This window comes from Balearica regulorum, chromosome 26 (assembly GCF_011004875.1).
Source record: "Balearica regulorum gibbericeps isolate bBalReg1 chromosome 26, bBalReg1.pri, whole genome shotgun sequence".
NCBI lineage: Eukaryota > Metazoa > Chordata > Aves > Gruiformes > Gruidae > Balearica > Balearica regulorum.
In genome coordinates this window covers 1,851,456-1,876,093 of record NC_046209.1, presented here as the reverse complement: position 1 = coordinate 1,876,093, position 24,638 = coordinate 1,851,456, and the positions used below count along the sequence as shown (strand labels likewise).

At 49.8% G+C, this 24,638-nt stretch overlaps 1 protein-coding gene across 2 annotated transcripts; it reads left to right on the top strand.

Moving 5' to 3' along the window:
• The first annotated feature begins 499 nt into the window (after positions 1-499).
• HOMER3 (homer scaffold protein 3) lies at positions 500-24,625 on the top strand. Of its 2 annotated transcripts, XM_075776358.1 has the most exons (10): positions 500-1,119; positions 10,193-10,337; positions 12,202-12,358; positions 13,305-13,436; positions 13,841-13,948; positions 17,399-17,520; positions 18,474-18,630; positions 20,519-20,629; positions 21,533-21,613; positions 22,468-24,625. In XM_075776358.1, the coding sequence occupies exons 2-10, from the start codon at positions 10,324-10,326 to the stop codon at positions 22,654-22,656; spliced, it is 1,071 nt and encodes a 356-aa protein (XP_075632473.1). In that variant the 5' UTR covers positions 500-1,119; positions 10,193-10,323; the 3' UTR covers positions 22,657-24,625. The 2 variants fall into 2 exon arrangements, with proteins under 2 accessions (XP_075632473.1, XP_010304505.2); XM_010306203.2 differs by lacking the exon at positions 10,193-10,337 and having other exon boundaries at positions 502-1,119.
• Positions 24,626-24,638: the final 13 nt, after the last annotated feature.

Below are 24,638 nucleotides of genomic sequence, written 5' to 3'. Positions count from 1 at the left end.
CCTGGGCAGAGGGTTCCTGGGGGAGCAGAAGTCCCTATCCCTCTCCTGCTCCATGCTGGATATCACAGCTGAGGAATGCATTAGCTCCTCTGGCCACAGCGGCACGCCGGGAGTGGCTGATTGCTAATTAACCCGCTCTGCTTCCCCAAGCCTTTTCAGCCTCTCTTCATCCCCGGCTATTTCCCCATTTCATAAAAATGTATTCCTGGCCTATGTAAATTTTCCACTTGTATAAATGACTTCATAAAAGACAGAACAACAAAGAGCGCCTATTTCCCATAGGAGATGTCTAGACTACGATTAAAGAACACGAGTATTTATCTTTTTTTTTTTTTTTCCGTGAGTAACCAGAATCCCCGGGCACGCTGCAATCCAGCACGCCGTAATCCGCCCGGTGCCCCAGCCGGCGGCCCGGGGGCGGCGGGCGCAGGGCCGGTACTGCCCGGCAGGTGGTGCCGCCGAGCCGGCCCCGGCCCCGGCCCCGGGAATAAAGTCGGGAGAAGAAGCGGAGAAATGTGACCGAGATGGGGCAGTTGGTAGAGGGAGGAAGCGGATAGGGAAGAGGAGGGGGAAAAAGAAAAAAAAAAAAAAAAAAAAAAAAAAAAAGAGAACAAAGAAATCGCGATCCAGAAGGTGGCTGTACTTCTTGGGCTGAGGGGGAAAACTTGAGGGCTGCCGGAGGAGCAGCCAGCAGACGGCTTTGTCTGAAAGGGCTTGCAAAAGCACCACCTAATCCTGCCGCTTCCCCTCCCATGCTGAAGGGAAGGAGGGATCCTGGGAGCCAGAGAGGGGGAACTGCCGGGGACTGCGGCGGCCGGGGGAGAACTGAAGTTCCCCGCCGAGCGCTGGGGCTGGGTGTGGGCGCCCGCAGCCCGGGGCGGGGGGGTCCGGGCGGCCCCTGCCCTCGCTGCCCCGCACGCTCGGGGATTACTGGGCGTTTCGAGCCGACAGCAAAACTAGCAAGATTCCAAAGTGAAATTCCGGAGGAAATTTAAAGAGCATCCGGATCCGGAGAAAGAAAGAAAGAGGAAGGGAGAAATAAATCAAAACGTGGAGAGAATCTCAGGCAGCCGAAGAAAGGACGGGAGAGAAAGAAGCTGACACCCAGGCAGAGATGGGGTGAGACTGGCAGTTTATTATTCTTGAATTGCTTTTATTATTCGTGGCCGCTGAGCTATTTTAAGGTAATGGCAAAAGAAAGGAAGGTTTTAAATTGCATTTTTTTCCACATTGCAAGCTTTACAGTTTAGACTTGCCATTTATTTTATGCGTTAGAAAGTAGGTAATTGCAAGTGTCTGCAACTTCTTTAAATAAACTCGTACGTAAGGGAAGCCTCTAGTGATCTATATGTTGTATGAAATCCAAACTGGGAGGCTGGGCGGGAGGACTGGAACTGGGTTGTGTTCACAAACTTTTCCAGAAGTTAGAAATTAGGGATTTTGTTTGGCTGTTGTGACTTTGGCATTCAGTAAAATGGATCCTGTTTGCATTTCTAAATGGATAAATAGCTGATTGAAAATCCCCTGATGACTTAGTTTATGATCCGCCTCAGATTTTCCCAGAGTGAAATAATGCCGCATGGATGTGGCAGTGGATTTTGGCATGGAAATAGGAGCTTAGTCTGGTATTTAGTTTATGTGCTAGTTATAAGTCTCAATCGTGTAACTTTAAGGATCTGATGTGTTGTTGTGAGTTTCTTGTGCAATAAACTCTTTGTGGCTGTGTAAAATCACAGTGGATCTGTAGGAAGGCTGTCTGATCAACTCCCTCCAAACATGTGGGCTTGACAATGCAAGAGAAATAAATAACATTCTTTGGGGCTTGTTTTGCATTTGCTAATTTTCCTCTTGGACTACCTAGATAAAATGATTGAACAGTCAAACACAGATTCAAGAGGCAGAAAAGGTAGAGGCAAAGAATCAAAAGCGACAGCAGCGTGAATCTGGCACTGATCCTTTGAAGTTGGCTGAGTGTGTGCTGATCCAGGTTAAATCAGAAAGTGTCCCTATTTTCCTGTAACTTTTCCTGCGATCCACAAAGTTACTGTAAAACTTGTAGAACTGCCAGGAAGGGTTTAACAAGCAAATGGCTTGGGACTAGCACTTATTAGAGTTAGCGGATGAAGCCTTCTTGGACCTACCACAGGTACACCCAGGAGCTATGTGATCTCTTTAGAGGGTTGCCAGCTCCCGTGGAAAATGTTGAGGTAGTGTCACCATCCCAGTCTGCTTAGACTTCACTGTGTAATTATAGTGATGTAGTAGCAAAACTATTGTTAAGCCAGAGATGACATTTCCACCCAAAATTCCTTATTTCCACTTAATTCCTGAGATAAAAGTGTCTTTTTGCTTGTACATTGATCACTGATTTTGAGTAGCTCTCAGCAGCATTTAGATTACTCTGGATACAAAAGAGGTTAAAAGCACATCACCTCTTACATCACACTCTGGCAGTTGATTTTAGTTAACTTATTTTTCAAGCAGGGATTCTGGTCTCATTCCTCCATATTAGATTTTTTTGTAACATCATGTTCTGGTTTTCATGGATAAATTCTCCGTGGACTTTTCTGTATCCACTGTGCTGTAGGTATTAATGCATTAGTGCTTCCTCTCTGAAGAGGACAGTTGTAAATCACACTTGATCCTGAGGGAAGTGAATTTAGTTAAGTCCTAGCTGAGTCTTCAGTGGACACTTAACATTTCTCTGACTCTCTGCTGATAGCATTGTCAAATGTAAGTACAGGTAGATGCAACTTACAGCTTCTAATTTGAGCAGTGTAGAGTTTACCCGCTTGTCACATACATCAAACACACAAATTTACTCACTCTTACGTATACTGTCATCTCACTGACCTGCTAAACCAGGAATTTGAACTGGCCTTGTCAGAGCGGCTGCTGGTCGTGCCTTTGGAGCTCTGGCAAGGGCAGGTCGAAAATAACAGCAGATTTTGGGTTCTAGTGAAGCTGAGCAGGCATCTGTGCCTGGAATTACTATGGGTGTTGTAGATGATAATGAAGATGCAGGGGCAGAATGTGTTGGAGACATGGAGCATTTTGAAATGTGCATATATCTCCACTTCTCTGGTTCTAATTATTACTGGACATATTTTCTGGAATGTATAAAGAATTACTTAGCTGCAGTCTGAGTCTGCTGGGGTTTTTAACTTTAATTGCTGTATAGACTTCCATCAACAGGTCTGTGTGTCTGAAAAGAAAGAGCTGCTGAAGTTTAGTAGCAGAAGTAACAGTTGTCCCAGGAAGGTGAATGCACAGATTGTGTTGTAGACACCCAGCAGCGTAGCGTTCAGCAGCCAAGATGCTCTGTAGATGGAGACTGGTTTCCAAAAGAAGAAGAAAAAAAAAATCTCTCAGCTGTGTTGCGTCTTTAACTGCCCTTGATCTCCTTTTTCTGTGCCTGACCTTGCATGCTTGTTGCTGTTCCCCACGCTGATCCAACAGGAGCACATTCAGCCGGGATTCCTTTGCTGCCCTTTATCTGCAGACAGGCCGTGAGGCAGCTGCCTTTCATTCTTGTGCTAAGCCCTGCTGGGTAAGCTCTTGGGGGAGGCAGAAGGGAAAGCAGCCCCTAGCCAGCTCGCACTGCTGGAGCTGCATTACTCCACCTTCCCTTTGTGGCTGTGGGGTAGAAGTCTGGCCTCCTTCCATCCCATCTGGACACTAGCAGCATCTATGCGTTTTCCCCAAGGTGACATTATGCAGCACAGAACAAAAGCAAAGCTGCAGCTAAGAGGACTTGAAAACCTGCCTGGTGTTTAGAACAAAGTCCTCCCAAACTTTGTTCCCAAAGCAGTTTTGCAGTTCGTTGTCCTGGGGGTTTGTGCCCAAATCTGGGGTAGGCAATATCAAAGCACGCTCTCTGCACCCATTTACAGTGCAGCAGTAGTTTCCACAGGCTCTGTGTGGAGTTACACCCCATCCCTGGCTCAGAGGAAGGGTTAGGCTTGGGGGAGAAATGCAAAGGGAAGGAGATGAGGTTTGACTCTCCTTACCCCACACTTCTTCCCCAAACAGCATTGACACACAGTCAGCAGCTATTCAAGCTGGGAGGGAAGATAAAAGGAAACAAAGCCAGACAGCAGTGGCGGAGGAGATTGCTTCTCATGCCCTCTCTGTGCTCCAGTTCTGCCTTTTGAAATACTGGGCTCTGTCTGAAACACGCTTCTCCCCCTCTGCTCTGGCCACCCCCCTCCCTCAAATTATCCCACACCATGCTGCTTCGCAGGGTTTCTCACACCCGAGTGCTCTGGCTGGTGATCCAACAGAAGGGAGAGCCCTGGCCCTGACGCAGCCAGCACGGCCTCCCAGCTGACTCAGCATGGCAGTGGGCCGAGCGCCAGAGCCGAACCACATATCTTTCGTGCTCATGTGCTCATGTACCCCTTTCTGCTCTGCACAAGCTGCCCTGTGAACTCCCATCCGGGAAACCGACCTTGCAGGGAGAAAGGACTTTTGGGAAGATAGCAGTGAGAATTGCTACGTTCCCACCACAGCAGCAGAAAAATCCTTACCTGCTGCTGTGGCTGGCAACGGGCCTTTTATCAGAACACAACTTCTTTTTTGGGGGCTTGCTCGTTGTGGCTGCATGTTGAGCCCAGCCACAGGGCACAGTGCAAAAATAGGCTCCTAGGTCTCTGCACTCTGAAGGTATCCTGCTGCTGTCAGCAGGAACAACCCCAAAGCCCTTCCTTGCCCTTGTGGCTGAGTACCATTGTGCCTGCGGTCCACAGGAACAAATGATTCTGCTGGTCTGGTACTTTATGATTTCTTGCAAGGTGTTTTTTGGTTTGGTTTTTAGATGAAGGGGGACCACAGACTGCCTAGATGCAGAGCAAGGTATTTAAAGCGATTATCCTCTCTGTGTCCAAGTGCAGAGAAGCTCCTCTGTCTGACAAGTAAATGAATATCCCTGCAAAGAAAAGCTGCAGTGAGCGAGAGGAGGTGCAGGCTAGGGAACAGCACATGGACTTCCTAGTGATGCCCTTGACTGAACCCCATCCAGGAGCACCAAGGCAAATGCAGAAATGCAGTTAATGAGGACCGAGCTCAGCCTCCCCAGTGCATTCCAGCTGCTGCCATAAGTGGCCAAAAGACTTCATTCTAAACCTCAGACCTATTCGCTATTTGTGTCCCTGAAGTGCTTTGAACTTGGAATCGCCCACCAAATCTCTTAAAACTCTATACTTAGGTCTAGGTTTGAATCCTGCTTTTTTGTCACACACCTTGCTTTGGAACTAAAACAGGACAGAAACATTAGTATAAATTTGGAGAATGGTGACGGAAAACTTCCCTCTTCAGACCAAACGTAAGGTTTCTTCTCTCTGGTCGTGCAGCAAAGGGTGGGGGCAGGTGAGCAGGATGTGATAAGTAATTCAGTTAACTAAATGGGCATGTCGCAGGCAGGCAGACAGGATTGCAAAGCGAGAATTACTGAGAACAAAAAAATAAGAGGATCTCAGTGGGAAAAGTCTTCCAGATTGCACAGAAAATCGGAGAACGAGGACAAAGCCTAAGTCAAATGCAGCTGTGCAGTTGGAAGGAGACCCCTCCCCACAACCGGTGTAGAAGCTATTGAGCAAAGACATCACTGGATCCAATAGAAGATCTAAAGCAAACAATAAAAACCTGATTTCTTCCTCTCCGTTTTGAAGAGGTCTGGCAGGAGGGCTGTGTTTTAGCAGTCGCCCTTTAGGTTTAGGAACCTGCTGGAGAGAGTGAGCCTGTAACTGTCAAACAGGATTTTCCTAAAGAGATGTGCTGTTTGCATTGGAAGCACCCTCAGAAAATAAAATTAATAAACCACGGTTTCTCTGAAGTGTAAAGACCCCAACAGGCAGCTAAAGTTGGGGTGGGGCAGAGAGAGAAGGGAGCGAGCCTGCAGCAAAATACACTGGAGCTGCCACAGTGCTATTGAAATTTAGACATAAAGATCAATGTTTTGCTGAACAGCTCTTTGGAAGGTTGTCCGTCCCTTCCTTTAACCTGGGCTGTCCCTTAAAATGGGAGATGTTTCTTTAGAGGATTGCACACCATTACCTTGTGGCGGGAGGCCGGAGGTACAGTGGGGAACACACCCTGTTTCCAGCTCTGTCTGTGACTCCTGTGGCTTAAACCAAAAATCTCTTCACCTTTTTATTTCTGTTCTGCTATTAGACTCATCTGCAGGTTTGAGTTTTTCTGGTGAGGATTAGAGAGAGGACTCTGAAATCGTCCTCTTAAAGATGTGCCTAGCAGAGGGATTAAAGGTGGCTTGCTCAAAGCGTAGGTAGATGTTGAACCCTCTGTGCAAGATGGGCTCTGAGGCAGGGCAGGCGAGCTGAGCTCCCAGCAGCCTGGTGGCAGCAGCTCTGCTTCAACTTGGACATTGTTTTACGGCAGCACGGTGGGCCTGTGGTACTGTGATGCCAGTGTATATACCGGTCCATACGATCCGACACGTTGCAGGTGTCAGGGACAATCCTGGCACTGGTCCCCGGTGCTGCCTCCTAAACAGGAGATGCTGCAGTCCCCCTTTGGAGAGGCCACTCTGGGAGGTGGCTCATCTCCCTTTCTGTTGCGTTCTCGTTGTAGCGGCACTGGGTTGTTTTAGAAGATCACGCTTAGGAAGAAGCCCACTTGCCTGTAAAGAGGAGAGTAGAGCCCACAGCCAGGCAGGACACTCAAGGACAATCCATGGGCCCAGTGACATATGTGTTCAGATTATACAGAGCAGAGGGGGCAGCGCTGGTTTTAGTCTTCTCTTCTTTTATGCCCACTGTTCTCCTGCTAGGTAAAATGTGGTGCTGGTGCAAGGGTCTGAATTGATGCCATCTGTACCCCCTTGGCACAGGGTGTGCTTCTCTTCCAGGGCCTTGGCAGTGTGTCCTAACGTGACAAGGTCTGTCATTGAGCTTTAGCAAACTCAGTCCCTTTGGCCTGCTCAGTCCATTGCTACTCTGCTGAGACCATAAATTAAGAGGACAAATAATGATCCGCTCTCCTGGAAATGGTGAAATAAGCAGCTATTCATTAAGAAATCAATTCGGATGCTGTAGAGAGAGGAATAATGTAAGAACCAAGGTGGAAATGAGACCAACGTGCAGTTTTACATCGTGGTAATGATCACTGAGTCAGAGACTCCAGTCAGTGAGCAAATAGGGAAACAATTGATCCATTCCCTATACTCACGTGTCCTCCCCAAACACCCAGTGACCTCCTTCCAGCTTCTCTTTAAGGAGAAGCCACAAGAGGAGGAAGTATTTGGGTCTTTACTCAGGCAGCATCCTGGAGCCAGTTGCTTTGCTGATGTGAAGACCACGTTAGGAATAGCTAGATCGGTGAGATCATCTCTTCGTTTCATTTTTAGCTATTTGGTTTTCCCTGGTAGCTGGAAGCCTGCCACTGGAGTGTTAGGGAACGTTCAGTGGGGACAGGTCATTTTTAAGCTATCAGTGGGACATGGGATATTGAATTTTGCCCTTCCCCCCTGGGCTGGGAGCAAATCCTGGCAGCAGTGAGACCTGGATCCTTTCCAGTTGCCATCAGGCAGTTGCTGATCATGTCTGTGTCTCAGCCAGATCTTTGTCCTTTCAGTCATTTGCTTTGGTTTTTCTTAATTATCTGCGAAGGACAGCCCTAGGGGGATGTAAGTGGTTTTATTTACACATGCCCTTTTTCACTGCTATGCCTGTATTGTTATGGGGACTTCCAGCTGGGAGCAGGAAAAGAAATGTCAGCATTTAGGGATGTGTGGCGTATCCAGCATATACACTTAAAACACAGGGGAAAAGAGGGCTGTAGCGGGAGAGGGAACACAACAGTTTGAATCCTAGGCACTTTCAGGACTATTTTTAAATGCTTTGTAGTGTTTTTGGAAACAAGAGGTCAGCAGGTTGGCCAGAAGCAAGCTGAACGCGGATGGATGCTCCTCAGACATTACTCTGCTCGTGCATCTCAGACCTGGCTTTCAGCACCTGTGCTTTCCCTGCTCTGAACTTCCCTTGGCACGTACGCCAGTGCCCCGCAGTCCTGCCAGTGTCCCTGCCTTGCTGATCCGCTGAGCTGTGTCAAACCCTGCCGTGGTCCTTTGCTGCTAAAGCAATCGTAGAAAGGGTGAGGTAGAGCCGTTTTCCATTTAATAAGCCATTTGTGAGTTCTTGGAGATGTGCCCTGAGATTTGCAGACTTCTGGCTTCTCTCTTGGTTTGCATTGCTGCCTGCTTTTTCTGGGTTTTGTTGTGCTCCAGCACTTGGACTGTAGGAGAGCTTTTGTTTTGTAGCATTGGCTTTAACCTCATCAGACAAGCGAGTACTGAAAGGCAGGTTTCCAGGCTAGCCGGCGTCCTTGACAATGCAATTCTTGTACTAGCTGGGTACAACTTGTATCATTTGATGGATTTAAAACAAACAAAGACTTATTTCCCCTACACAAGCAATGCAAAAGGAGCATGAACATCTCTGTGCTGTTCCCAAGTGGAGCATAAAGCTCTTCTTGACCATTACCTACAGAACTTAAGCAACTGCTTCCTAGAAAGCCCTGTCCCCATGCCAGGCTGGCACTATGCTCAGGGAGTTGTGAGAAGGCAATAACGTGCTGGCCTAATAAAGCAATCTCCAGTTGCCATTATTAGGGACATGCAAGTTGGCAGCAACTGTTCCCGTTTGCAGTGAGAAAAAGAGGAGATGTGAAAGAGAATTTCAGGAGATTCCATGTAGTTTGCTTCGCTTGGAGGGAGGTGGGTGCAGGAGTTCCCTCCTTGGCACCAGGCAGGCAGGTGAAGTTGCTGACAAGCCCGGCGGCTGTTGGTGCCAGTTTGCTGTCTGTTGGAAGCAAAGCACATCTGGTGTAACTGGCAGCAGGCCTGTTCGGAGAGTCTGCGAGACTTTCACGTTCGTAACTGCAAGGGATAGACCTTTCGCAGGCAACGTGAAGTTCTGTTGCTCCAGGGAAGACCATAAGGCACAAACAAACATATGAGGAGTGTCGAGACAGCAGTGATTATGCGAAGGCATGAAAAGCAGAGCGCTCTTCCACATCAGCACCATCAGCGGCGCATATTTCGGTGTACCTGAGACTGGGAAAAGAGCAGGCGTGCCCAGGGGCTCTGTGTTGGGCGAGAGAGCGGCCAAATCAGCTTCATGTGAGTAGAAAAAGCAAAAGCTAACCCCCGTGAAGATGGGCTTTTTCCCGTCTGACAGGCCTTCCAGTGGCATTTTATTTTCCATTCCTGGTGCTCAGAAAGAAAGTAATGCTGGCTTTTGTGGTTAGTGACACTAATTACAGGACAGTTGACATCTGGGTGGCCTCCTGAGCCTCCCCTGTCTTGGAGGGATCAGTAGGAAGGCAGTGGGGTTTTCCAAGTGTTAAGTCACTCTTAGCTGACCTGCTTGGAGGCAGACCTAGCAGAGAGGCTCTACAGGCATCCTTCGTCATGCAGATTCACTTTCTTATGTTTTTGCTCCCCTTTGGAGATAGGCAGTCTCAGTTGATATGGGGGAGAGCAGGGTGGGGACCATTTACTGGCGAGACTAATTTACAAAGCAAACGAAGAGCGCAGCTGTCCGTGTGTCATGGGGAGACAGCACAGCGTGGCCGCAGGGGTTCCTCCCTGCTGGGGTCTGGGATCCTGCCTGGCTCTGTGGAGCTCAGGGCAGGGACTGCACATGGTGGGTGCATACCCAGGTGCTGCTGCAACCCTGTCCCTGTGGGCAGAGAAGGGTTATCTCTGGGAATGTCGGAGAGCTCCGTCAGGATGCATGGCAGGGGGCTGTTTGAAATGTCGCTTGGTCTGAAACCCGCTGCAGTCAGCAGGATGTTTGCCGTTGACTCTGGGTGCAGACCTCGCTGATGAATTGTGAGCGCAGGAATAGCTGCTGTGCGAGGGGTGATGGCTGAGGAGGGTTTTCCGTCATGCAGGCAGCATCACGTGTGTGTGACTGGAAACACTAGAGCCATCCAGGCTCCTCTGTGGCCTTCTCCCAACAGCCAGCGCCTGCTGCCAAAGGGATTTACTCCGGTTACACAGCTCACCCAATTATCTCCCATGACAGGGAAGAAAACTTGTTTGGTGATGAGAAATCATTACAAATGACAAGCTTTGTGAGTTTGGGACAAATGAAGCCCCTAAACGCTGCCTGGGTGAACGCTCTGTCTGTGCTCTATGTGATAAATAACAGCTGACTTTTTCCATCGCTAGGAAATGAATCACTGTGGAGACAAAACCAAAAAGGAGCCTCAGTCCAGCTAGGAGACCTGAGAAGGAAGCTGTTGGAGGAGAGACGTGTACTAACTCCACTGGCCTGTAGTCTGTCTTACCCTTACTAACAAATGTCAACAACTAGGTAACGTCCTTCTTCTCTTCTTTCTGACACCAGCCCAGAACTTGGGGGAGAAGCATCAGTTTTTTCCCTACTCTGTAGATGGTGTGTTTCAAAGGATAAGTCACAATCCATGTAAAATTTAGTATCTGTTAGTGGAGCCTGGAAAACTTGAATCTCATTCCAAAAACAGACTGTGAATGAATAAAACCAGTCAGAGAGGATACTGAGAAGAGGCTGGTTTAGACCCTCGTGCACTCTGCCTCTGAGCTAGCAGGGAGCATTTAATTTCCTTCCTAAGTTTTGGTGATGGGATCAGAAAGCACCAGGTACAGTTGTCTTTGGATTGATGGGAAGGTCTGCTCATTGCAGCTGTGAGGACTTGGAATAGGGAGGAAATGTAGATGTCTGGATTCTGGGAGCTCACATGTAGCAGTGACTATGCCTTGTTTGCAGCTGTCCTGGGAGTGTGGGATGTTTCCAATCACATCAAGTTTCACTAGGTTTGGGTAAAGGAGTGTGGCAATGGCCAGTGCCTTGGGCTTTAACCAAAGTCAAATGAAGACCCCAAGCCCAGATGCACCTGGACTGTTGGGTCGTGGAAACATTCCTTCCTGCCTCCTGAAACGCTCAGGTTACATCCTGATGCCTGAGATTCATCTCCTTATTTCAGTTCAGATATTACTGGTTACGTAATCCAGGCAGTGCTTGGTTTAGTGCTTTCTTGCAGCAGCTGCACGTTGTGTGGTGAAGTGTTTCCTTTAATTCATTGTTAAGCAACTTGCTCTTAATCCTGCAATGTGACCTCTCGCTGCAGGATGTGCTTCCCAAGCGTGAGTCAAGGGAGGAAGAGCTGTGCTGAGGGGAAGGCGCTTTTTGTGCTCACATCCCAAACACATCCTCCATCCATCCCTTTCCCTAGAACTCCAGCTTGGAGATATCCTGTGAAATACAAATAATACAGCAACCAGAGAAACCCTGTACCTCGGTGAAGGTGCCATGAACTGATCACTAAGGTGCCGAGGGATGGTGAAAGAATGCTTCAAGTCGGGCTAAAAATAATATAACCCCTAATCATTAGCATAACTCTGCCACGCTGGCTGTGTTGTGCAAGGCCATCTGATACTCCCCAGACATGAGGCTGTGATGTCCTATTTGCATTTCTGCTTGCAAATTTTGTGCCCATCCTTGGGTGAACATGCATATAAGATCTACTAACCTGAAGGCATAGTCTGTTATTGCTGGAATCACCAGGCTGCGGTCTTTGGAAATGTCCGAAGACTGTAGAGGAGGACAGAGAAGCTCTAGAAGAAGGTAAAAACCTGTAGTTATGCGCCCTTGGTAGCTTTGTTGTTGTGCCAAGGGTATTTTCATAGACCAAGGTCACTAGTGTGCAGTGAAAACTGCTGTCATCGTACTGCCTAGATGGTGGGCAAGTAGGAGCCATAAGCAGCTGTGGGGTTTTACTTTGCAGGGGCATCAGCCAGTGGTCCCCCAGCTTCTAAAATGCACTTTAGAAGAGTGCCAGGGATGTGGAGGGCTCCTGTGAAGGGCACAGAGAAGCCCAGAGGTCTTGGAAAAGCAATTCCCAGGAATGTTGGAGAACTTGGGTCATGAATAAGAAAGGACACTAGATGGTATCAGCCCAGACAGTGGGGAACTGCTGCTCGCTGCACAGAGGCTCAGTGAAGGGCCGCTGGTTGAGAGATGCTGCGTCCTCGGGGGCCGCACTGCTTAACACCTTGCGTCTCGGATCCCGGGAGAGAAGGCGAATAGCAGAAGTGCTGCGGGTGGTGCATAATGCAACACAAGTGCCAGGAAGTCGATGGACTTCCCCCGTTGCTTAGCTTCCCCTCTACCCTGACAGCCCTGATCGTTTCTCTTGCAGGGAGCAGCCAATCTTCAGCACCAGGGCCCATGTTTTCCAGATCGACCCTGCCACCAAACGGAACTGGATCCCCGCCAGCAAGCACGCTTTAACTGTCTCCTATTTCTACGATGCCACACGCAATGTGTACCGGATCATCAGCGTGGGGGGCACCAAGGTAGAGGGCATTTGCTGACAGCACCGCAGATTGACAGCAGGTTTTTTTCCAGCCAAAGTCTGTTCTAGTGTTGATGTTTTTGGTGTTAAGTTGGTCAGTTCTCAGCAGGGGCACTCTAGCATCGTCACTACAGGGAATGGAAGGTAAAACACAGCCTCTGTGCTTGAGTGTATTTAGTGTTAGACTCTAGAATCCATGCTGATGAAAAATGTTCCCTAGGGTCTGATGTCATCCCTCCCTGCCCCACTCTCTTCTCCCCACCCACTCCAAGCATGCAAAACACAAGGTTTTTCTGACAGCCTTTATCCTGTGCTAAAACCAACCCCTGTAGATATAATGAAATCACAGACAGAGGTCAAGGGAGTTTCAGAGGCAGTCTGTTCAGTCACTTCCACAATATGTGATTAACTCTCTATAAACTCTTCTTGATAGACATTTTCCTGACTTGTTCTTGAAGACCTCCAATGGTGGAGATTCAGCAATCTTCCCAGGCAATTTATTTTGTTGCTACCCTAACCAGCAGAGAGTGTTTTGTAATAGCTAGTCCTGACTGCTGTTGAAGCCTTTTTGGTTTTTTTTCTTACTTGCCATGAAAATTGAGAACATCAGAAAGTTGTTCAGTCCCCAGAGACACGCTGTCTCTTATCTTCTTTTCCAGCAGTGGAGGCCCAATGGAGCTGATGATACTGAAGCTTTTTTTGGAGGGTGGTTTTTTTTTTTTTCTTTTTCAGTAGACAAGATGATTTAGATTTGTTCATGTCACGTAGCCAGACTAGAAAGCCTTTTGGTCACCGGAAGTCTGAACTGTTATCTTATAGATTAAAAGCCAGAGCTTCTAGCCCTAGTTCCTAGAGCGCAGAGGGATTATAGTGGTCAATCCCACACCACCACCCCAGGGCAGCAGGACGGAGTTTTCTCTGACTCTCATTGTTGCCTCTCTGTGCAGGCGATCATCAACAGCACTATTACCCCCAACATGACCTTCACAAAGACGTCCCAGAAATTCGGACAATGGGCAGACAGCCGAGCCAACACGGTGTATGGATTGGGCTTTGCTTCAGAGCAACATCTGTCCCAGGTAACGCTGGAGCTGCTGGCAGGGGGAATGTCCCTGAAACCCTGAAGGGGAGATCAGCCCCTGATGTAATGCTGTTCCCACTATACTAAAATCTAATGCAAGATGCAAAGATGCTAGGAAGAGCTTTAAAGTACTATTTGAAGAGTGTTTTGAGCATCACAAATGAAATTGGGACTTTGGGCTCAATTTCTGTCATTGCTACTTAGCTATTCCCACAGCCCTAAGTAACAGAATTATGGGCAGGGGCAGGAAGGGGCTATTCCCTGCATTTTGTTACTACTTGAAGAGAAATGTAAAAATGTGTTTAATGAAGTACCAAAGGGAGGAGGAGTAACCCAGACATCAATTCTAGTTTGTTCCTCATTTCAGCGTAGCACCAGAGTTACTTTTCCGCTCCCTTCTAGTTTGCAGAGAAGTTCCAGGAAGTGAAAGAAGCAGCCCGTTTGGCAAGAGAAAAGTCCCAGGATAAAACAGAGCTGACCAATCCTGCCCTGAATATCACATCTCACCAGGTAACGCTTGGAAAGGGCCGTGGGTAAAGTTCACTGCAGAGCCATCACAGCTAGGGAAAACGGCCACTGCGCTGATCTCCTCTAGTAACTTCTTCCTTTCATCCCCTTCTCTCCGAGAGCTTTCTTGCCAGACGCTGAGGTTGGAGCTTCATGTTTTGATGGCACCTGTGGCCCTGAGGTCATTCTACTGAAACACATGAAGTAAATTAAGTAATTAGTGCCTAAGTGGAGCTCCTGGGAAGGTTCATGCTCCTCCCTCTTTGCCAGTTAAGCTGTCAGAATTATTTGATGTCTTATAAAGCCATGCTGGAGGAGTTTTTGGGTTTTGTTGTGGTGGTTGGGATTTTTTGGTTTGATGTTTTTTGGTTTGTTTCTTTTTTTTTTTTTTTTTCTTTAGAGCTGCTGGGTGGGCTCAGTGTGACAATAACAGGCAAGCAGCATGCAGGAGTGCATGTCGCCTGGTTGAAGATCATAGGAAGGAAGACATGTGGCATTTCCAACCATTTTTCTTCCTCTTCTGGGGCTGCAGAGGGTTTTTCTCCAAGTGTCTCTGATAGGTGATGGTGCTGTCCATGGGGGGCTGTGGAAAGACAAACTGATTTCTTAGAGCTGGTGGCTGAGGAGTCCTGGCCAGACGACTTCTGTTTCTGTCAGGTTTCCACTGTGGAAGAGAAGCTGTGCTATGAGAGTAGAAATCACTCCCCCTTCCTGAGAACTCTCCCCTGAGGTAGAACTGCATGCATGACAGCTAGTCATTAAATTTTCTTTCCCCCAGGAGACCAAGCCAGAAAGCTTAAGCCCATCATAGATCATTCTCACGAGTGTTGCACTTGCAATTGTTACCTTTCTCCCTGTATAGCTAAAGCAACTCCAGCAGCGGTGGGATGGAGGGGAGAGGATAAGCTGTGGAGAACTCTACCCAGCTTTTTCCCATGGTAAAGCAGTTCATGCTGACGGTGGAGGTGCCCTCCCAAATAGTTCACTCCAGAGGTGACTCTGTGTTTCCCAGAGCTCCTGGCAGCAGGAGAGGAGCTGTAGGATGGAGGACACTGTGTTCTCTGGGCTGAGTACAGATGGAGTGGCAGCAGAGGAGGAGGAGGGAGTGTGAACAGTACCTTGGCCTGCAGGAAAAAGAGGGGGAGGTGGAGGCGGTGGCTCTGCAGAGACTGGAAATGTTATGTGGGGTGCAAAAATGGGGGAAATCTGCCTAGCTTTTGGCTCCTGCTAACTCTAAGCCCCATCCTAATGGGTGGCAAATGAAGAAGGGAGTAGAGTAGAGCATTCATAGCAGAACCAAAGTTTTAGGTAAAAGACCCTGGTCAGTAATAATTGCCTGAGACAGAGATTCATGGCCAGCTGCAGGCTCCGTCTCCCACCTCCCCTGGCCAGGAGATGGAGGCTGGGAGTAGAGATACTCCCTCTTGTTCTATTTACACTGGGCAGAACTCATCAGGTGCCGCAACAGGACATGTTCATCTCCCCTATGCTGCGATGGCAGCTTGCAGCAGAAGGGCTGAGGAGGTCAGAGGGTGAAGGTTAAACACAGATCAGGGGAATGGCCTGAGGCTCTGTTCCTTCTTCTTACCTGACTCAGCAGTGCTAAAACTGCCACAGTGGGAACCCACGCTTGCTCTTGGTGGGAGAGCTCGGACACAAGTATGCACGGCCCCTGCCTGCAGCCATCTGGCAGCCAGCATGCTGACACAGTGACACACGCGGTGTCCCCTGCCGTGTGGGCATGCAGATCTTGTCCTGCCTTCCCCAGCCTGTACATCCATCGGCCCATCATCCCTTCTCCCACTGCTGATTCACAGTGTCTACATTAGTAGAGCTTCAAACATGAGCTTTGTCCTTGAATAATTGATTGTGTTTCTGTTTGCAAGTGAGCAGAGAGCAGATCTGTCTCCTGAAATTAAATCAGGGCTCCCTCATTTTCTGCATCTGCACTAGTTTACTTAGGCCTCAGATTTTCGGAGCTGGGGAAATCCCAGGATAGCAGCTCTCTTCTGTCCTCTAGAACCGTTTAGGCCAATCCCCATCACAGAGTTTGTCGCTGTGGATAATGTAAGCAACAAACCAGTGTGGAGCATCTTCAACTGTTAGCGGTTTCAGTTGGACTCACAGGGACTCAACACACCAGACCAGGAAATTTCTGCCCCTTCCCTGCCTCAGTTTCCCCACCCTGTGGAAATGGTGAGGCGGGGTTGTGTTTTGCAGGTCTCCCTTCTCAATCACTCTCTGGAAGGCTTCTTGAAGCTGGTGTTCAGTACATCTCATGGCCCTGTCTGGCTCTATTTATAGATGTCAGCCGACTCCGAAGGCAGGTGGCTGTCCTTACCGCAGGCATCGAGGGCTACCTATCAACTCCAGCAGGCTCCCCAGCCATCTGGTCTCACAGCCCCCAACGTAGGATCCCAGAGACTCATTGCTCAGAGAGCCTTTTTATAGCTCAGTTTGCCCTGTCGGTGCCAAGCTTCTTCCCTGCCGGGAGAGGAGACTGTGCAGACAGGGTCTTCTGGAGGGGCCGGAGGATGTAAAGTCTGCTTTGGCTTCTGCATATTCATCTCTGCTCCGCTGTCAGTTCCCTCCAGCCTGAGAGGATGCGTTGTTTGTCTCTGCTAGCTCTGATGTGCGCAGGAATATGGAGCCGTGGAGAAGGGTATACTTTGGTGCAGGGGCTGTGAGTTTCTTCTCCCACACCTTTGGAAAACGGGTGTCAGAGTCATCTGAGCAATAGCAGAGTTTCCCTCCCTTAAGCCTGAGAAACACGGTCCCAATGGCAACTGGTGTTTTCATTTAACGTACAGAAGCTGGACTTACAACTGAACCCAGGTGGTCTGTGCTTAGAGTTTATGAAGTCTTTCCACTGCTTTGAGAACTAGCAAGAAAATCTTATTAAGATTTCAGCAAAACCCTGAAACGGACAGCTTGAGCAGCTCGAGTGTTGTGCACAGCCGTGAGACTTGAGTTACAGGCTGTAACATCGCTGGCATTTGTCAAGGGGAAGTTGAGGGCCAGAGAATTCAGTATCTCAAGTCGGGAGGGAGGAATAGCTGGTGCGTGCAAGCTGTGAGCCCACCTGCTCAGGGTGTCTGCGCGCTGGGATCGCCGCCCCAGCGTGACATGGAGACGGGGAAAGGGAGGACGCGGCAGCAGGGCAGCTGCTGGAAGAGCTAAGCGCTAACCCACCTATCCAAGAGAAAGCCCTGTGTCTGCATAGCTTCCAAAGTCATTGCTGTGCTATGACGGGTGCTGCCGCGCCATATGTGAGGAGCGGCCCTTGTCGTGTAGACAAGCACAACACTACCTAGGAGTTAGGATCAAAAGCCAGGGTTTCTCAGGAGAGCGCAGGGACTGAGAACTAGCCCTGTGAATGAGTCTGCAGAGATCGTGTGGCCACGCGGCCTGTCTCCACTGCTGTGTGGTGACCACCTCTTCCTCATCCCCCAGGTACTTCCCAGCCCCATCATCAGCTCCAATGGGCCAGGAGAAGATAAACTATTCCGGAGCCAAAGTGCCGACGTCGAAATAACAACAGAGAAGGAGAGGCTGAAGAAGATGCTTTCGGAAGGGTGAGGCTGCCGCAAGTGCTCTCAGCTTCCGACTCCTAAACTGTCTATTCTGGCAGGATTTGGTGCGTGTCCCTGTCATCCCAGTGCTCGCAGAGCCCCTGAATGACTGAGTGGCCTCATCCCAAATGTTTTTGACCCAATGCCACTTCTTTAGGTAGCTGAGTAATTCCCCATGTCTGCTGCTGCTCAGACCCTCCACCGTACCAATTTCCCCTCTTCCCCAGTAGAAAGTTATTGCAGCTTGGAGGTGAAATCTGCTGTTCAGGCAGCGTGGGAAGGAGAATGCTTTGTGCCCGCAGTGGGGGTGAGTTGATGCCAGTTATCTACAGATCAGTAGTTTGTGATACCAGAAGATGTTCACACTTTTCCAGCTGGCCCAGGGCTGCATTTGTGTTAATTCCCCTGATGATTCCAGCAAAGTCCCTGCTGTTTCCGCTCTTTGTCTGTTCAAAAGACTCTGGGCTGGATTCTGCCCTGTGGCTCCCGTTGAGCTCCCAGCTGAACACTTAGAATATTTTTAAATCAAAAGCAAGTGTCCTTTGCTACCTTCTCCTGAGTCTGGGGTGGTAGGGTTTTATTCAAAGCAAACTCAGATCTGACAAGGATTTTAAAAATGGATTCACAGTCCCACATTACAAAACTCCTTTACAGTAGCTGTATCTCCCCCACCCTATTAATCTCACGTTGTGGTTTCTGCCGTTTCAAGCAAGCACACGTGGCCTCAAAGTCAAACATTATCTGGATATAAAGGAAGGAGATGCAGATTGAGGGCTGGAAGAAGCATTTAAATTTGGAAAATGATATGAAAGCCAAATAGAAAACTGTGGAGGAGCAGGGAGCTGCCCGGCATTTCCAAGAGCATGATGTCAATGCATGTTAGCTCTAGGGGAAGAAACCTTCCTGCTGAGACTCTCTTATGTTCTCTTGCACACTTCTCCTGTTCTCTCACACAGTTCGGTGAGTGAGGTCCAGTGGGAGGCTGAATTCTTCAGCCTCCAGGACAACAACAACAAGCTCGTGGCTGCTCTCCATGAAGCCAATGCCAACGTGGACCAGTGGAAGAAGCAGCTGGCTGCTTATCAGGAGGAGACGGAAACGCTGCGGCAGCGGGTGAGCATAGGAGGGCCCTTGCAGAGCAGGTCAGAGGAAGCCCCGTCCCAGAGCCAGATGGTGCCCTTGACCCCATTCTCCTGTCAGTTTCCATGGGTGTCAGCAGGAGATGGGATGGAAATCCAGGATGCTGCATGAGCCTGGCAGGGAAAACATGTCAGGGAATAAGGCCATGTAACTGGGGAACTCTCACAAGAGCTCCTGTTTTCTGCAGAGCAAGTTGGGGGTGTGCCGAGTCCCTGTGGATAAAGGGAGGAAACCAGAGCGCAAAGTCAAAGAATACCAGCTTCCCTTCAGATTTTCTGGGGGCAGTTTCCAGCTGCCAGCAATACTGAGTAAGGCCCATGCTTCCCCCCACCAAGCTGGGCATCAGGGCAATCTTCTGGCTGCTGACAGGAAGGATGAAGATTGCTTTATCTGCTATAATTAGCTTGAATCCAAGCTGCAACATCATGAAACCCGGGTGGCACAGTACAAACAAGCCCTTGTTCGGTTGGAATAATAGGATCTTTTGACCTATGTAATGTCAGAAATGTCACAGATCAACTGAGGAGGCCTGTGTGCATCTGGGCAGAGGAGTGATAGTCACACGGTTGGGTATGTTGGGAGAGAAGAACTGCGGAGTACTTGGGAAAGGTTTTAGGACAGCTGACGTTTGGCTGGGAAAGGACTCTGGAGCCCTGGAGCAGGCAGCATATAAAGCCATTTCACTTCGAGATAGCTCATTCAAAAGACAGCAGGGGATTAGAGCAATTAACGGCTGTTTCCACTTGATGGCTGTTGTGTGGCCGGTCTGTGCAGCAAACAGCTGTCCCCCAGGATTCACTGTGCCCATGCTAATTCTTCGTGCTGGAGTCAGACAGTAAAAGAGCTGCACGGAACAAATTTCTCCTCCGCAGTAGGAGGCTGCCCTAGGTATAGCAGAGATCTTGGTTGTACGTATGTAGATGTGTGGTTTTAGGCTGGCTGGGACAGGCTGTCGTTTCCCTGCCATTGCTCTGTGCTTACTCAGCTGTTTGGTGGCTGTTCTCACAGCCAGGAGATAGGAGTGAGGATTTTGTGAGCTGTGGGTGAAGGGCAACCACTGGGGACTTCTGCAGAATCGCAGAAGAACCTGTTACTCGGTGAAATGTCTAGATTATTGTCCCTAAACCAGAGCGTTTTGGGACCAGAGCTGGTTGATTCTGGCTGTGACCCCTGAGCCTGACAGCTCCCAACTACTGTTTACGTGGACCCCAATCCAGGTGGTGTTGCCCTGCTGCCCCTGCTCGTGGAAAAGTGTCGCACCAGGGTCCAAACCCCGTCTACGTGAGAGTACCCATCACGAGCTGCTCCTGTAGAGCTCAGTGCAGGCCTTGTGAGAGCTTGGGCCCCAGCAATAGCTGCTGCCTACCTTCTAACGAGCCTTTAAAAATGAATCATTTTCATGAATAATCTAAGGCACTGGGCTGAATCTTTCAGGAATGGGGAGTACACTTGTGCAAACTCTTCCCCCGAGCTCTGCTGTGGTTGAGCTGTACTCCCTCGCGCTCGGCAGTCTCTGCCCAGGGGTGCAAAGGGAGCTGGATCTAGCGATCGCTTTGGATTGTAGGCTCGTGTGCTTGATGTCAGCCAGTCGAGCTTTGCTGGAAGTGCAAGACTGCAGGAGAAAACAGGCACAGAGTCTCTAGACCAGGTTTCACCACAGTGTGTTTCTGTGTGTGATCTAGGCAGAGCAGGAGGAGAGAATTATTTCCTAACAGCCCCAGGGCGGGAGCTGCTATCCTGTTGTAAGCCCAGTTGGGTTTGCAAGGAAGCCAAAACATGACGGAGAATGACTGTGGGTGATGAGATGTCAGGACATTCCTGTATCTCTGAGCACGCCTTCCCTGTGCTTGCTTCCATGTAGATAGCAGAACTGGAGTCACAGGGGGCTCATGATTCCTCCAGCGAGAACAACAAGGAAGAGCTGAGCCAAACCTTGGAGGAGCTGGAACTACTGATCAAGGCTAAAGACGAGGTAATACCCCATGAAGCAAAGCCTGAAGCTGGGTGGCCTGTCAGTCACCAGCACCCGGTGTGTCATTACAGCTTGTATGAGATCAGAGGGCACCTCGTGCTGTTGCATGTGCTGCCTACGCAAGCCAGGAGCCTCTGTAAGCTGGCGCAGCCCCCTCAGTGGTCTCCCACCCAGAGAAGCAAAGCTGACAGAATAACGTGCTGGGAGTTTGCCATGCAAATAGCCTTGAGCGGAGAATCTCAGCCACTGCGCAAACGGCAGGGCTGTGTCTGACCCCTTCTCCTCTCAGCCATCCGCAGCTGTGGTTAGCCTCTAGTGTAGGAATTGCTTCTCCCTTTCACTGCATTTAAATGAATGATTTAAAGCAGAGTTTTCATCACAGAGGCTGTGAAGGAGGGGAGATGTGGAGAGAATCTCTCTGATTCACACATCTGCAGGCTCTCTGGTGGCTGTGCTTCAGCAGAGTAGGTGGACAGAGCCTTAGGGTTGGCGCCACAAAGCAAGGATTGGGAAGGGGGAGGTGTTTTGGGGTTCCTGATCCTTAGTGAGAGGAGATCTCTCCCCCCCTCCCCAGACCTGCTGAGGCGAGGGTATGCAGAGGCTTTCACCCAACCCTGGCCCCAAGAACCCAGGATCTCAACCAAGGATGCAGCAGGGTGCAGAGACCACTGAACCTTGCTGGCACTCCACTGGTCATCTTGATTAGGGACTAGGGGCTTAGAGGGAGGCGGCAGGTACACCAGAAGTAGAGAGTTAGAAAGGGAGATATTAAAAATTGGAGCTGAGTGTGGTTATGTGATCCTCAGAGTGAGGGAAGGAGCCTTGGTTGGGGTATGTGGTGGGAGCTAGCCCCACCGGGACAGGGGTGGATCTGACATGATGCTCTTCCTCCTTGTGTTTTAGGAGATTCAGATGCTAAAAAGCCAGAAGTGTGGCCGATGGGAAGCAGAGGGTGAGCGTGAGGAGACACTGCAGAAGCTGCAGGTAAGGATGGTAGATCTGGGACACCTCTGCACTCAGAGAGATCCATCCCCATTTCTCCTTTGAGCCAAAGAGTGAATGCCACAGAGCTGCGATGCCTATCTCTGCCTCTGGATGATGGGAACAGGTCCCTGCCTATGTCTCTGCCTTCTTCCGCCCTCCCTGCATCTCTGAGCTATGACATGGGGCACAGTCAGCAGGCAATAGCAAGCCCAGCCTTCATGTACTCTGCTCTAGCACTGGCAGTAGCCCCTGACTTGGGACTGGAGCAGGAACCTGTGATGGCCCATGACCCTCCATCCCTTGGAAGTCCTGCTTGGCTGGCTGGCCAGGGATGGCTGGGGAGCAGAGCTCTGACGCTGGCTGGCTGGCAGAAGGGATGCAAGCTGTGCTGCACCTCAGGGCAAGGACACAGATGGAAGCACGGTCTGTCGTGCAGTCTCTGGGGGCACTGCCTGCCTGTGTTTACCTCCGAGCTTCTGAACGAGGGGATCTGCTGTAGGACTCACCCCCATACACAGGCACTGCCTTTCATGGCAGAGTAACGTCTCTGAACATCAAATGCCATCAGACCTGGAGATGATAGGCACGTGAGGAGATCTGCATTTGTAGCACCTTTGCAAACTGTGGGCAGATGCCTGGGTCAGGGGAACACGTGCGCACGTGCGTGTGCGTGCCAGGGTGCTGTGGCTCAAGATAGGGACATCCCTCGGTGAAAGAACTGATGGAGACCTGGGCTGGCTGGGTGTGGGTACCCCAGCGCTGGGCTGCTAGCAGGGCTGTTTTGTGAAGATAAGGGGGGTGGGTCTGTGAGCAGCGTGTATCAGTGCTGGGGCAGCATCTGTGTTCTTTGGCAGGAGCTGGAAACACGCAACGCAGAGCTGGAGCGGCGTCTTCACCTGGCTGAGCAGACGCTGGCAGAGACCCTAGCCGAGAGGGAGAAGATCCAGAATGAGGTCACCAAGGTGGCAGAGATAATGGATGTGAAGATATTTGAGCTCAGTGAGATCCGGCAGGGACTAGCCAAGCTGGTAGAGAGCAACTGAGCAGCAGCATGCTCAGAGGAGACACCTCCGGAGGAGGGGAACCCCAGCTGGGACTGGTCACTGACAGCAATTACGGTCACAGAACAGCCTCGAGGTCTGTTCGGGCAGGATACGCCAACATACCAGCAGCTGCCTGGACAGTGTGGAGACCAGCCGCAGCCACTTACTGCCCACTGAACACCCAGACAGCGGGCAGAGAGGACCTGAGCTCCTGAATCCTCTACAGGGAGCATCTACGAGTCACAGCCAGACCTCTCTGGACCCTGCCATGGCTGTAGCACAGTCCAGAGACAGCAGCTGTCCCCGTGCTGCCTTCCCAGCCTCCCTGCTGCCACACTGTGTCTCCCACGTTTTTACAATTTTCTAGGGGAAGGGGCTGAGCAGCCTTCGCGGTTTTTTTCAGTAGTTTTTTAGGAAACCACTTGCCTTTTGCAAATCAGCTGCCTGATTCCCCACCGAGGGAGGGAGGGAGAAGTTCTAGCACACTGAGGACAACAGTTGCTCCTTCTCTTCCCCAGCCCTAACTACATCGTGTCTTTCTGACAGGATCTGGTAACACTGGTCACTGTCAGGAGCTTCCAGAGGTAGCAATGTCCCCACTGCAGAGAAGGACGCTTGCCTGCTCGTGTGTCCTTTCCACTGTTCAGTCACACCCCCCAGAGGAAAAAGAACTGCAGGTTTTAAAGCTCTTATTAGTTTAACACAGTGGGATTTGATGACTTGTTAAAACTTTAAGCTGAGAAGAGCAGAGGCTTGGTTGAGAAAGGGGCACTTGAGAAATGGGACATCCCCGAGAGGATGGCCAACAAACTGCCAGATTGGCATCTCTCCTGGCCTCTAAGGGCTGCAGTTAATTGAAATTAAATGGAGCAAATCGCAGTTGCTCTTGGTTTCTTTTGTTCTCTTTTTTTTTTTTTTTTTTTAATTGGGAAACAGTCCACAGAGATGTCCTGCTCAGTGTCAGCCGTGCAGTATTCCTTGTGAAGGGTACAGGTCCCAGCTTGCCACGCTTGGCCAGATGAAACGGGAACAGGAGGCGTTCAGAGCATGCTGAGACCAGTGCCCTGCAGGGTCTGTGGGAAGCTTGTGAGTTAACGTAGATGTTGTCTAGTAATAGGAATTGAGCAAGGCCCGAGGGAGGCACCACAGAAACCTGGAAAGTTGTGTGCGTGTCCCCCACGGCACCCGCTGCGCCCCCGTAGTTACCTAGGAGCATGCTTAGCCCTGTGCTGAATGATGAAGCAGTGTCTGTGTAGAAGTAGTTAGTAACCTTACAGGAGTGTTGATGGATTTGGATTTTGTTGTTGGTTTTGTGCCCTCTTTGCTGCTATAAGTTAGGCAAAGACAGCAGTAATCCTGGGAATGTTTCGCAGGTCTGCAGAAACTCCGGTACTTAGCAAGCCCTGGCTGCCAAGTGCTGCCCTCTCCGCACCCAGCCGAACCTCGGCAGACCTGTGGGATGGCGGTGCGGCTCCTCGGAGCCTGCCTCTCCTTTCACTCGCCTGGTGACCATGAGAGGAACCCACAGCTTCCACGCGCTGCCTGCAAGTCAGGGCAGGATTAGGTCTGGCACCTTGGGTATCTGCTGGAGTGGAGAACTGCTGGTGACTCTGTGCTGGATTGTGTCTAGGCAAAGCCCTTCCCTCTGCCAGGAGTGATGAGGAAACATTGAGATTTCCAGACCTGCATTGCCATGGGAAGGTTTTTCTGTTTTGGGGTTGGGGTTTTTTGGGGGTTTGTTTGTTTTTACTTCCCTTTTTTTTTTTTTTTTTTCCCTTGCATGAAGTGTTCTCACAACTGTATGAGGCTGGAGCTACTGTAGTAATATTTGTTTCAGGGAGTTTAAGAAGGGAAGGAAGTAACTGGGTGGCAAATATTTCTAGGGACTTGTTTACCACCTCATGCCAATGTTCATATTCTATTCCTACAGGAGCAGCCTTCTTTTGAAATAGAGATCAGCTCCAAGAAAGGTGTGTTTGGTT